This window comes from Anguilla anguilla, chromosome 2 (assembly GCF_013347855.1).
Source record: "Anguilla anguilla isolate fAngAng1 chromosome 2, fAngAng1.pri, whole genome shotgun sequence".
Classification (NCBI taxonomy): Eukaryota; Metazoa; Chordata; class Actinopteri; order Anguilliformes; family Anguillidae; genus Anguilla; species Anguilla anguilla.
Genome location: NC_049202.1, coordinates 32,738,410 through 32,752,071, shown reverse-complemented (window position 1 = coordinate 32,752,071; position 13,662 = coordinate 32,738,410). Strand labels below are relative to the sequence as shown.

The following is a 13,662-nucleotide window of genomic DNA, read 5'->3' as shown; positions in this document are numbered from 1 at the left end:
CCCCCCCCCAAATATGTTCATCACGCTCATTTAAAAAAAATGAGCTTTTTCACTGAGCAATTGTGTTGTAAAAGAATATAATTTTTCCATTCTGTGCATACAATATGACTCATTACTGTGATTGTTTGGTTTATACAAGCTTCTTTGCTCATTCTTATCACGTGAATTTTTTTTTTTTTGAATTTTTGTATGTTTGTGCTGGTAACACCACTGTGCAATAAAAACACATACATGTACAAACGTAGTGCCAGTGGCCATGCACTCATACATTTATTCATATAAAGTGAGAGAAAATGAGTTTACCATGCATTTAATGTCAGCTTAACTTGCATGCCCCCCTCTCCAATTTTACAGTTAGCTTCTAGTGCTCTTTCATGTTTCTGTTGTCTGGGTCAGTTCTGGTTGCTTTTTTTTTTTGCTCTCACACTTCCTGTTTCATTAAGGACCTTCTGTGTTGCATCTTCTGTTATGACATTGCACACATATGTGTTCTTTGATCTGTGGCCTGAAAACCTGTTCCTTTAAGACTGCAAATCCTTCACACTCTACAATGTGTGGCGTGCCATCGGCTGTTTTACTGTACATGGCCATCACTTCTACAACCAGAACTAACGACCAGAGACATCGAGAGATCATTTGGTCGAGGACCTGAATCTAACACGACCAAGGGGGTGGTGGAAGACTGGCATGAATATTTCACTAGTACGCATACTGGGTAGTTGCAGTACTGTGCGCATGCAGTACAAGGGAATAGACTGCACCGTTGAGTAGTTATAGACACAGCCGAGTTATTACTTGTAGTTGTATTGAATGCAAATAGACTTGTGCATTAGGACTAGCTGTATAGGTTGGGTGATTTCCCACCTCCCCTCTGATGTGTGGAGTTTCCTCTGCCTGCTGACTTTGCATTTCTACAAGTCACCACATAATCCTGAAGGGTTTAGCGTTATTCATGATTCAGGGGTCACATGACATCCCTTGACATCATTTGTAAGGGTGCAGTAAGCTCTACACTGTTTAAAATTGTGTACACCTGTACAGCATTTTGCGGTTCAGCTTGTATTCTCAAGTGTTCATATTAATTTAAGCTCTCATGATAATCACATGCTTTCAAAAGGTTGTAATGAATTACAGCAATTGTGGAAAGCCAAGAACAGATTGTAATTTAGAACTGCAAGTCAGGTAAGACTATCATATATCAGACATTCTACAGTATGGAATCTTTAAATTATTTGGGGAAATAATTAGTGATCAACTTTAAACCTTTGCCAAAAAGGACAGTTGACTTTCCGTAGCTCCACATGTTGGGGTCATGATGATTGCAGAAGTATTACATTTGTTTCCCCACTGGCACTTTGATAGTTTTGCATATTCGTTCAAAAGAATCTTCAGCCAAATTGCTGTACACTGTGTCATTCTTTGATTCGTTTGTGAAGGCGTGTCTGATTCCTTACCAGAGGCTTACTGTGTTTCCCAGTTGGCAAGTATAAATGAATAATTTACAATTTGTGCTTTGGAAAGGTTGTGTGTAATGAAATGTAAAATGCTGTTACCCAGAGCATTTGTGAAATATTTGAATGTTTTTTTCTCTTTTAATAAAAATACGACTGAAAAGAATATCCGTGTTCACCATATTCGGTGTTCTCATGTCAACCCAGCCCAATTGTGTTGGCAGTTTCTCTTGCCCTTAAAACAATAAATATTGATATTTGGCTGTCTTCTCTAATATGGTAGAGATTTTGGATGGACACATTTTTACATGATTTAATGCATGCATACAAAATTACACTTTAAAACCTCTGAATCAGGCTTCCTGCAAGCAAGATGGTCCTTACGTCTGTCTTGGTACCTGAGTTTGTGTGTTCATCTTGAAAGCCTGTCAAGGTAAGTGACCTAATGCCAGTGGTTCCACTTTTAGGTGGAGTTCATACCGATTTAAAAAAAATGTAATACAACAAACCTTTTGAAGTTAAAATATACGTATTATTCTATATATTATTTGTACCAAGTAAAAAATAAGAATGAATCAACAAATGTTTTCAAAGAGAATTCATTAATTTATCTCAGCAAAGCCTTAAAATAATCTTCAGAATTTCTTTAGCATGATGACAATGGTGCTGCTTTTTATTAATTATAATTGTTTTGTTGCACATTGGTGTTACCTGTACAAACATAGTGCAACTGGCCATACACTCATATTTATGTATATAAAGTGAAAGAGACTGAATGTACCATGCAAGTTAAATACAAAGCTTTTTAAAATTTTCTTTCTTCCTTTTCCAATTTTCCAATTCCAAACAGAACCTTTAGGCCATGATAGAGGAGCTGTCTGCAGCTGTAACAGAGAGAGCGTAGGGCTGTACTAACTATAATAGCAGGCTCTTGTCTTCCTCCAGAGAAAGACTGGCTTGAATATCCAGTCTTTGGCTGTGGAACTGTGGAGTTTTTCTGTGGCATCCAGTAACAAGTTCCAGGAAGTGTAAAATCCCTTTGATTTTGTCAAACACTTTAAGCTTGTTGAAAGTTGAAAGAGAACCACAAACTGAATTAATCTCTTTGGATTGGCCAGAGCGGGAGCATTTAACTAAGTTCTCTGACTGCCTCATTATGGCTTTGTTATTGTCCGAGCCAAGTAGTTACTGGTTAAAACTGTACATGTGCAATACCAGTCTAGAACCTGTCCAAGTCAGAGATGGGTGACTGAGATCTAAAGGGTTTTCAGACTACAGATATTAGTTGAATCGTTTTCTGCTTAATGGGTGGCTATGAAACTTCCCCCTCCGATATAGGAGGTGACACCAACAATAATTAACCAGTAAAATTCCTTCTCAAGTAATTTAATGTGAGGACAAGACAGAATAGCAAATGCTGTGGCCCAGTTTCATGACTTGTGGTTTAAGAGTGAGAACTAACTGGCATACCTAAGAAACCACGAAGCACAAATTGGCAAAGTGTTACATTGGCCTCTCAAAAATAAAAAATTGAGCGTTTATATTGACTGCGTTTTAATGACTTAATCAAGTCAGCTTTTCAGTCCACATCCTGTTTCAAGTTGTTTTCTTTCATGTCTGCTGATAATTCAAATTGTAGGTAATCCTGACCTGGCTACCTTAAGGAACGTTTTGGTAAGTAACCACATTTTCACCAGAAAAAATGTGTTACTAATACAAGGTAAGCATAGAAGAGCTAGGTTGCTATGACCCTGGATACTACGTTGGGCATTGTGAGATGGGAAAAGAAAATTGAAAGCCTTTTGTCTCTCCTGGTCACGTCTGCATTTGTGTCTCCTGAATTTACTTGTATTATTATATATTCAAATATATATATTTGTTATTAGTATTGTCTCAGCAAATATGTTTCTGTTATCAGAAATGTGTTTTTTTCTTCAGCAATGCCACCCTTTTGGAATGAGTAGTCTAGTTCATTTCAGGAAGAGAAGCATTCCTTATTTTGTAACCAGTTGGCTATTTTCTTGATACTATCAATTACACCTAGTCCAGCTAACAACATATCTAGAATGAAGTCATTTCTGTCCTTTAATGATAAAGACAAATTCATTCATATTTTAAGATTTTACTTTAAGCACAACATGGTGTTGCACCTGGATATATTGAAATCCTTAGTTTAATTACCTTTTCATTTTTGTGAAAGTATTTTGTACTCTATGTTAGGAAAGTGGTATATAGATAAAATTATTATCGAAAGTTCATAGTCTATGCAGTGCCATAGTCATTATAGAGTATATTTAGATCCATGTGTTGCTTAATTGATTTTTCTAGGTTTAGAGTTCTTCTTACCTTGTCTGTTAACTGTAATCTATATTCAACTGCAATGTGCCAAGCGTGGCACAAGTCAAGATTTGAAAAGGCTAAAGGTGAGCTGCAATATTGGATGAGTGCAGTATACTGAATGAGTGCAACACATGCTACAGCCATCAAATTATAGTTCGTAAGGAACCAGTAAGGATTTGGAATCTCTACCCCCTGATGGAACACAACTTCAAAACAGTAACTGGTGTGCAGAAAGGAGTGCCTCATGTGTGAGAAGTTTTGCCTGATAAATGCCAGTGCATGACTGGATAGCCTTTGAAAAAACCTGAAATTAAATGGTGCAACTGTATTCACTAAACCAGTGGTCTCCAACCCTGGTCCTGGAGAGCTACAAGGTCTGCTGGTGTTTGTTTTAACCTTAAAATAAGCACCCAGTTGAGACCCAAGACACCAGGTGAGTTGAGTTAACTGCTCTAATTGATTCATGAAGTGCAGAGTCACCATGAAAACCAGACCCTGTAGCTATCCAGGACCAGGGTTGGAGACCACTGCACTAAACAATGACACTGAGTTGAGTTGTTATACGACAAATGACGATCATATCAACCTTTTGCTATTTTTATTACAGAGGGGGACACAAAATGAATGAATTGTAAAATTATTAAATATAGCCCACTCTCCTCAAGAACCACATTACTAATATATGGGCAATGACGGACAGTGAACTAAGCAGTGGATGTTGACAATGTAGTTGCGGAAAGACTAGCTTCAGGGAAACATCCTCAGTGTGTCATTCGGAGAGATCCACACTTTTTCTTTGGTCCTGGCAATAGCACATGAATTTCTGCTTTGGGTGAGGTTTGATTCATTCAAACCAGATAAAGATCAGAAGCAACAGCAGTTTACCATATCACTGTGTGGTAGTTGCGTTTGGAATGCATCAAGAAAACACTGCCAACAGAGGGCACTATGAACTTTTAAAACAAAAGGTACGAGTTACCCTGAAAGCCAGGATTATACTCAAAATGGTAAGAATAATTTTTGTATATAATATAGGTCCTTATAAAGACATACAAAAAACGGCAAAATTAAATATTAAAAAGTAAAATTAAAAAAAACTCAACACAACACCACCATATTCATAAATAATATTAATAACAAAAAAAAGCTACAGCTACATTGTGAAAGTTCAGCAGACAAAAGACGGCATTTGTGGGCAGAGGTGCATTTTCAGATTTTGTACAAGTAGTGATTATGACATTTATGTGTGTACAAAACAGAATTCCAATTAAACAGTCGAGTGTGTGCATGTCCTGACAGGAGTACTGAGCCTCTGTGGTACAGGTTGGTGAAGATCAGTCAGTCCCAGCTTTCCAAACTTCAGTCATTCCAATCAACTCTCGTAAGAGGTTATGTAAGCTGCAAAGTCATTTTAAGTGTCAGCAGACAGGAGATGGTAGAATTAATGCACTTTGTTAGGCTGGGGAGAGGTGAGATTAGTGCTTAATGCTGTCGCTCTGTTACAGTCATTGCCACATACTGGAAAGAATACATCTGGTGTTGCGGGATGAAAAACAGACCATTAGCCAAAGTGTCAGTGTGTTTTCCTTCAGCTTGACCAGACCTTGAACGAGCAGCTCTGTGAAGGGAATTCTGTAAAGAAAGATTAATCCTGTGCCGTCATTCCGGGGTCCTCTACTTCAGTGTTTTCTGCTACACATCACCCACACTGAAGGAAAATAGCCATTTCATTCCCTCGCCCCACCCCCCACCCAGCGTCAATTCGCACCATGGGCATTTCGGAGGGAAAAGTCACGTGCCGATGATGATGAGAAATGACTTACTGACTTCAGTGTGTACAGTACGCACTGAAATCACTGGAATTTGTAGAGCCATCAGCTTCTGGAGATGGAAGCTCTGCAGGACCCCAAGGTCAAGAATTTGTGTTTTTTTTCCTTCTCCATTCTCCATATGTAAGGACGGTGATCATGTGCTGTCCAGCACAATAACGTCCCACGTGAGCCGAGTTGGGCAGAGAAACGTGTCGCATGCACATCTCTCCTGCTCTTCGTGAGAACATTGTTCTGTCAATTTCTGGCTTGGCTCGCCGTTCCCCCCCCCCACCCCCACTGTTGAGTTTGACAGCTTGGTGAACTGTATTGTTTTAGCTGAATAGGTCAACACCCTAATGTTTGTTTGTTGTTCCGTCCTCCACGCAGACAAAGCTCGGTGCTCAAACAGTCTCAGCGTTGTGGTTCGTGGGGCGGTCACCTCAGACTGGGTGCGAGGGCACCTCCAGGACGCTGGGGGTGTAACAAAAGCCTTCCTCAGTCTCAGTCCCACCGCCTTGCATCCGCTGTCGGCACGCTGCACTGAAGTAGGCATTCATCAGCTGCATAATTTCTGTCAGCTGCAGAAGGGAGCAGAAGGGGAAGAGATTGTTACACCTGTTATAGTTCAGTGGCAGCCTGAAATCCACGATTGTAACCCTGCGCAAGCTCACACAGGTGTACGACAGTTGTGTGCAAGGTACTGCAACACAAATCCATAGCAATGTTCAGATGAACTCCCTAATGAAGTGCTAACGCTTGCTGTTTTTGTGTGGTAGAACGTCGGATCAAAACATCTACAGCAGACACTGGAAGCAATGCCTAGCCGACCTCATGGGCAACAGGATTTGTAAGTGCCTGTTAAAGTGGATTCTGCTGACAGATTCAGGAAAAGAGGAACAATTATCATGGTGATGTAAAACACTCACGAATAGTCTTATGTAGAGAACCCAAAGACAATCTCTTCAGGAGTAAATCAGCTTTCTTATAGGGCTTCTAATGGCAATGTCGAATTGCACATCCACACACCCGCTCCCCAACTGTACCTTACTGGTCTCGAACAGCAGATCTCGGTCCCCAGTGGTGATCTTGAAGGTGCTGCTGTCGGATACTCCATAGGAACAGATTTGTCCATAGGGGAAAGACTCCAAGGCCTCTGCATCCCCCTGCCTGTAAAGTGACACTGACTTTGCTGCCACTGCCAACCACAACTTCTGTGAAAAACAGCCTGTGGAGCTCTGGCCATTCAAAAAAAAAAGAAAAGGGAACACAAACTTTAGCCACCTTTACTCCGCAAACAGGGAACAGCTTGTCTGTGCTTAGCAATTCAAAAATGAGGGGCACACTTACAATGTAGAAGTCTACCTCATACAGCGTGCAGCCGAAACCGGGCCACTGCCGAGCGATTGTGAGGTAGGCGGCCATGCTCTCCTGCCGGCTGGACCCTGCCAGGCTCTTCCAGCGCTCCACGATGGCCCCCATCACCAGCGCGCCCTCCTCCTTCAGTCGGCCCCGCAGGCGCAGGTCCTGCTCTGCCTTCTGCTTGTGGGCAGCCGTGTGGCTCCACAGCGCCCCAGTGAGGAGGCCGTTGGGGAAGCGCTGGGGGCAGCCGGAGGGTGGTGCCTGGGGGGCGGGGGCCGTGGACGAAGGGGGTTGGGGGGTCTTGAGGGCAAGCAGAACCCGTGCCTCTACCACGTGGCCAGGGAAAAGCTCATCCAAGGACGGGCAAGGGGAATGGGTGCTGAAGTCCCCGATTAGAGACTGGAGCCGCAGGGCGGCCAGGGCCTGCAGGTCCTCTTCCGAGGCTGGGAGGTGACCCCTCACCATCATCTCGTGGCACTGCAAGGAAAGGACCCTGTCAATCACTTGGCATCTGATCAACGCATCACACCTCCTATTCACCCTGTATGAAACAGTGGACATAAGAACCTATAAAATAACCAAACAAGAGAAAATAATGAGGTTCACTTGACATTTTAGATTCTATTCCCTTGATCAAATAAAAAAGGGAAAATAAGCTTGCTTTAGGCTTTACCTGCTCAAAGAGGAACGTGTACTCAATGCTGTCGGTAGGGATGCTTTCTGTGTCCAGGAAGCAGTACAACTTGAAGCAGAGACTCCACTGAGCATCTGACTCAGGTTCCTTGGTGGAAAGGCTGCAAAATAACAGGGAAGGTGAGCGGGAATGTTCAGGAATGCTCAGTGTTGACTTACGAGGTGGAACTCTGATAGGTATCCTGGCCCTACCCTGTGCCCACTGAACACCTACACAGTGGCCTCAGCTGCGTTCGCTCATATATGCCCATGCGCTGCATTCAACATTCACTGAGTGTGACTGTGTCTCTATTTATCTGCATTTGTAGTTTATGGTCCAGTAGCACACACCTAACACTAATCCCTTCATCCCTGCCAAGATTATAATCTCATTGTGGAGGAAGGCTCAGCAACAGGTTCACCCTCATGTTGGGTGTGTTGTGTGTACCACAGAAACATGCTGTGCTAAAAGGAACTGGGTCAAAAAATACAAGGTGATTAATCTAATTTTGGAAAATATGCACGGCTGTAAATGTCTGCATTTGTACACGAAATACAATCCACAGAGGAAAGGCTGAAAAAAAAAAAGATTTCTATTTACTGGTTGTGTAATACGTATTGAGAAAGCAGGGTAAGAGAACCGTATGAACTCAGTGCCTTCAGTATGGGTTCATCTGAGCTTCGAGTGGCATTTACTTTTCAAATCTGGTCAGGATGTCAGCAATGATGGTGCTGCCTCCTACTGGTCGCTCCCAGTGTGCGCTTTGCTCAAAAAGAGCAAAGGTGTTGTGGCTGTGCTGCAACCCCAGCCGCTCCAACATCTTCTTCACCAGCTGAGAGGGATGGAGAGAGAAAAGGCTGAACATCAGTCCAGGCCACTGCATGCAAACGCCTGGAGAGACCATCAAGTTCAGACCGTGTGCCGACAAGCCCAAAAGCAGCTGGGATTCCGCCATATTGTTATAAGTTGAATTTAAATGGAAGCGAGAATTGGAAACTCCCAGAGCTAAACCACTGCAAGTGGTCCACTGTAGGCTTAGGAGGTCCTCGAATGCAGCGGTCTTTCTGATGAGAAAGACCAGGCCTCACCTCATCGGCTGTGGTGTGGGAGCTGATGGGAACCTGGCAGGACCCCGGTCCGGGGTAGTGCACTGTGCACATCATCTCCTGCCGGCTCATCAGAACCTGAATCTCCTCCCAGGAAGGCACAAATTCCCGGCACCGCGTCTTCTCCAGGGCTTCTGCGATGAAGGACGCATAGTTGTCCATCTCCGTATCTGGATGCAGGCTCTGGACTCTGAGAAGGGCAGACAGCAGATAATGTGTTTGATAGCTGGGTGGAACCTACTGAAATCAACAAGGCATAAGCCAAGCAACGTAAAAGCATGTAGCTAAACAAGGTAAAATGGTTAAATTGGGACAAGGATGAAATTGGAATAGCAGGTATGCTATCCCGCCAAGTTACGCCTTTGCAGGGCGGCAAGCCCCATACCAATACAGCACTGAGAGTTGGACACTTTTCAGGGTTCCCTACAGAAATAACCACAATGACCACACACTCTCAGCCCTTAAAAACATTCATTTCTGTACCTTCTGACCCCACTTCAACAGACAGAATTCACAAACAACTTCACACATCCACACAAGAAAGCCACAAACTTTGGATTTTGCTTTTTTTCCTTCTTCTTTTTCCTGCCTGATTACATCATCTCAAATGCTCCAAGTTACTTTCAAAAAAATAGTAAACATTGTGTAGCATAGCTTTGGAATACAGCTTGTTTCATGTTTCCTGTTACTTGGATTTACATGAAACAATATTGTAAATTGATATCAATACTTTTAATGGCGGGCCTAGATTTTAATGAATGGCTTATAAACAGTGCTTTGTATGTGTGAGTAACTTGACATTTTTGTATGTTGAAAACTTTTTTTCAACATACAAAATACATACTGTTTTTCATCAATTATAATTTACATCAAAAAGACGCCATTCATTTTAAGGGCACCTAAATAGCAATGTGAATAATTATGCTGAACACAAAAGTCTTACACATGTAACACATTCTATATTGGGTTTTGGTTCTGGTGCAAACCGTAGAGATGGTTTTCACCATGACTCATAAATTGTATGACAAATGCTTTGCTGTCAGTACCATTTTAAAAAAGGCTATAAAAAGCTTATCCTTCCTGTACACCTCAAAAAAGACATTAAAAGCTGTAGAAAGTTTCCGCAGAGGCCAGCAGGAAAACCCAGGTTCCACTCGTGAACTTGGGCGCAATGGGGCTTCCTCCAGGTCATCCTCTCTGGCAGTGCGGGGGGAGGAAATTCCACTCAGTGGGTCTGCATTGTTTCGGCAACGTGACCGCACTGAAGGTATTTCTCTTTGATTCCCTGGATGCCCGGCACAAAACAGGACGTGACCTGACGTTACCGCTCGACGCGGCCCAAAATAAACCAGCCATCGCTCGCTGCCTTTCGCTTTAGTTCTAGGCATGGGACAACCTCTGCGCTACTGCCACACAATTTGGAAAATTCCACTGAGGCTCGGCAGTGAACTTTCGCAGTCCTTCTCCACTCCCACTCCCACCCCCAGTTTCTGGATATCTTTTCTGCTTCATGGGACACTGCAAAAAGGTTAAGAAGTGAGTTTCCAGCAAACAGCTAAGCACAGGCAAAATGATCCTACAAGAAAAGGTGATCACTTGATCACACTGAATTGTTAAGAGTCTGGAGAACGAGGCCCTCACCTTTCCTCCACAGCATGAAGCAGCTCATGTTTCTTTTCACAGAGACTGTGCTCTTCAAGTGGGTGCCCCGCTGACCCCCCCGCCCCCTCCACGCCCCAGCTGAAGTCTGCTTCCTTGAACTACAATTCGTTTTCTTTCTCTTCGTTCTGTCCCAGTTTACCACGCAAAACGTATCAGGATGCACGTCTTAGCTCCACGGCCCAAGATGATTACCTCAGCCCTTAAGACCAGTAAACTCCGAATGGCCCTAAGCCGTTTTGCACAAGCCGTTCTTCCACAGCGGAACAAGTAGAACAAGAGTTGTGTGGAGCAAGCTGTTCAACACAACCGTGGTAGAAAATGAGTGGCGGGGGCCTCCAGTGGCGTAGCCCATAGAGCGCTTTCCACGTGCTCACTGCGAGCCGCGACCTTTGTCGCATGTCTCTCCCTCTCTCTCCTCCTAGTTCTTCCTGTCTCTCTACACTGTTCTATCTAATAAAGCTGAAAAAGCCTTTGTCACAAGATAAAACAGATATCAAGAAGTTCATTTTTAGTTATAACTCAATTTCGACCAAAATGTAGTTACTGCAGTTAGCCTTTGGACGGCAGCGTAGGTAAGTGCCAGTGCCAGAGTTGGCACGGAGTGTCTTTTGTGGGCCTCACCTTTTGAGGTGAAAGCGCAGGTATTTGAGCACGGGCGCCCCGGGCAGGAAGGTGCAGCTCATACAGGTGAGCAGCTGCCAGTACCGCAGGTGTGCGGGCATGTCGGGCGTGGGCGCTCCGCTGGTCTGCTTCACCAGCTGGCAGTAGACCTCGTCCCGCAGCGGGGGCAAGTCCAGGCACGTCTGTAGCACTCCCTGGATCAGCGGCACGGGCTCCCGTGCCGTCTCCAGCTGCTGCAGTGAATTGAACACCTTCACGGCCTCGTCCCGTAGGGTGGTGTAGCCCTTCCCATTTTGGTCTGAAAGGGTATAGGGGAAGGAAGTACAGAGTCAACAAGTGTTCTATAGATATTCCAAAAAAAACACCATGCATGGACGCTTATAAGGTATTAGCCTCTCACGAATAAAGAATTTTAATAACCTGAAAAGGCACAGCTTGTAAGCCTACTGAGTAGCAGTATTTTCATATTGGTCATTACCAATTCACTTTCCTGTTCATTAATTGTGTAGTCATTGTGTGTATGTGTGTGTATGGGACGGGGTCACTCACAGGTATGGTCCAGGCTGCCATAGGGGAAAGGCAATAGCGGGGCATACAGGGGGTTTTGAGTATACTTCAGGATGGGGTTGTGTTGGTAGATCTGCTCCACAACCTCCAGGTTAAACTTGTTCTCCTGCACATAGAGAGAGAGGGAGGAAGACCAGAAAAATACACTGAGACAATGGTAATATTCCTGTTAGACCTGCACTAGTGCCACACCCACTACAGCGAACTGTAAGGAGCCAATAATATCTAGTTTAGGAACAAGTCTTCTTGTAGCTGCCATGCTTTTCATGTTTTACCAGAGAGATGTGTTAAGGTTACGGTGTTTGAAGCCTAAAGCACTATATGGTAGTCCTATTAAACACAAGCAGTTCTTCTAGATACACACAGGGTGTATGTAAGAACATCACTTATAAACATGTGCAAGCTAATGAAGTGACTAAAGCAACCTTCTGATTGGCTGCAGAGGGGAACAGGTGAATGACTGATGGGGCCCGGGAGAAGGGCTGGCATGTCCACAATGGAGCAGACAGCCAGGATATATTCCAGAGAGGAGACTGGCAGGCGTACAGCTGAGCACGAACACAGTGTGTCACCCCACCCATTGGAAGGAAGCAGCCCGCGCTGAACGATGTGCACGCCTCATTTCCTCTGGGAGGGGCAGGGGATAGAGGCCAAACCGACGGCTACCTGCCACTGCCAGAATGCTCGCGGTGACAGAGTTCCGCACATAATCGCAAAGAACATGTCCCACCACTCATTTTTGACACAACCTCCCTCCCCTCAGCGAGTGTAACCGGCATTACAAAGGCTCCGTGCTCTCATGCCCCCCCCCCGGCACATCCGCAGGATTTACGCAGACGCAGCACTGATTCACAAAATCCACACCGGGCCCAATTCCAAGCACCTGTAGTCCATTAATAATGTCCCGACTGCCCAGGGCTGTGTTTAAAGCAGTGTTTCTACCGGGTTGCTCGCCACCTACCTTCGAGGGGTTGTGTTTGCACATTCTGTGGAGAATGTTTGTGAAACGGTAATGCCCATGGCCCACTCTGTCATTTGAATGAACCACTAAGATTTGGCAGCAACTGACAGGAAGCTTTGAGCCAAATGGAGGAACGTGTTTATACTGAGAACATGTGCTATTCTAGCGTAGACTAGAGGTATCTTTTTTTTTTGGCTAACTGCACGTGTTTGATGCAGCATGTTGGGTCTCTTCCGTGTGCGCGCACACACACGTACGTACACACACACACACACACCTATGCAAGGTTATCTCTATCCACTCTCCTCAGGGACTTTGGCAAACAGGAACTGCACAGTAGGTTTTTGGAGATAAGCAGTCGATACCGGGACTGATGCAAGGGCAAAATGTGGGACTCATTCATTATTAACTAGTCCGTAACAACAAATCAATCCGCAATCACCCTAAGAGGGACTTCTTTCCTGCACCGCTTCCTGTCAACGCAACTTTCCTGGCACATGCTGGTGTCTTTCTCTGATCAACCAATCAGCAGGGGAGCTCTAATCTCTCTGTACTCCTATTAGGAAAAGGAGATCTGTCAATAATGACAAAGGAGGAAAAAGTGCAATTCATTCTTTAACCAGTGGCTTGCAAATTACATTATTTCTCTGAAGCAGTAAAGCAATTTCCTGTATGGGACTCCAGCTGTTTTTATGACACTACAGAGGACAACGTGGGACTAGGCCACACTCTTTCAATGTATATATTTGAACAATTTGGAAAAAGGAGTGCTTCTCTCTGTTAAGCTTACGAGTCTTCTAAGTCCGGAGACCTATATACCCAGATCATAAATATGCTGGGGTGCTGATAGATGGACCCCCTAGCCTTAGCACAATGCCCGAGTGAAAGCAAGACAACATATTTCTGAGAGAACTTCCTTTAGAGCGATTCCACAACCCCATTCCGCTATAACATTAGCAAGCCGAACTACAGGCACAGGTCGTCAAACCACAGCTACGCAGACGACGCTCTGCATGCGAGAAGAGCACTTGCGGTGACTGCTCTGCCCAGAAAAGCGTTGGCCACGCCCTGTACTTAGCACAATGGTTTCCCCACTGTAACTTCCTGTTAA

General features: G+C 44.2%; 1 protein-coding gene across 2 annotated transcripts in view; it reads right to left on the bottom strand.

The window, feature by feature from the left end:
* Positions 1 to 4,372: 4,372 nt before the first annotated feature.
* The window catches only part of plekhh3 (pleckstrin homology, MyTH4 and FERM domain containing H3), a 37,925-nt gene continuing 28,635 nt past the window's right edge, over positions 4,373 to 13,662 (bottom strand). Inside the window, exons 6-13 of one of the 2 annotated variants that reach the window (XM_035406361.1) lie at positions 11,573 to 11,696; positions 11,024 to 11,321; positions 8,723 to 8,930; positions 8,330 to 8,466; positions 7,635 to 7,755; positions 6,950 to 7,528; positions 6,646 to 6,837; positions 4,373 to 6,180 (exon numbers count right to left, since the gene is read on the bottom strand). In XM_035406361.1, the coding sequence (XP_035262252.1) occupies positions 6,043 to 6,180; positions 6,646 to 6,837; positions 6,950 to 7,528; positions 7,635 to 7,755; positions 8,330 to 8,466; positions 8,723 to 8,930; positions 11,024 to 11,321; positions 11,573 to 11,696 (1,797 nt within the window). In that variant the 3' untranslated portion in view covers positions 4,373 to 6,042. The remainder of the gene's footprint in view (positions 6,181 to 6,645; positions 6,838 to 6,949; positions 7,529 to 7,634; positions 7,756 to 8,329; positions 8,467 to 8,722; positions 8,931 to 11,023; positions 11,322 to 11,572; positions 11,697 to 13,662) is intronic. The other variant, XM_035406363.1, reaches the window with a different exon arrangement.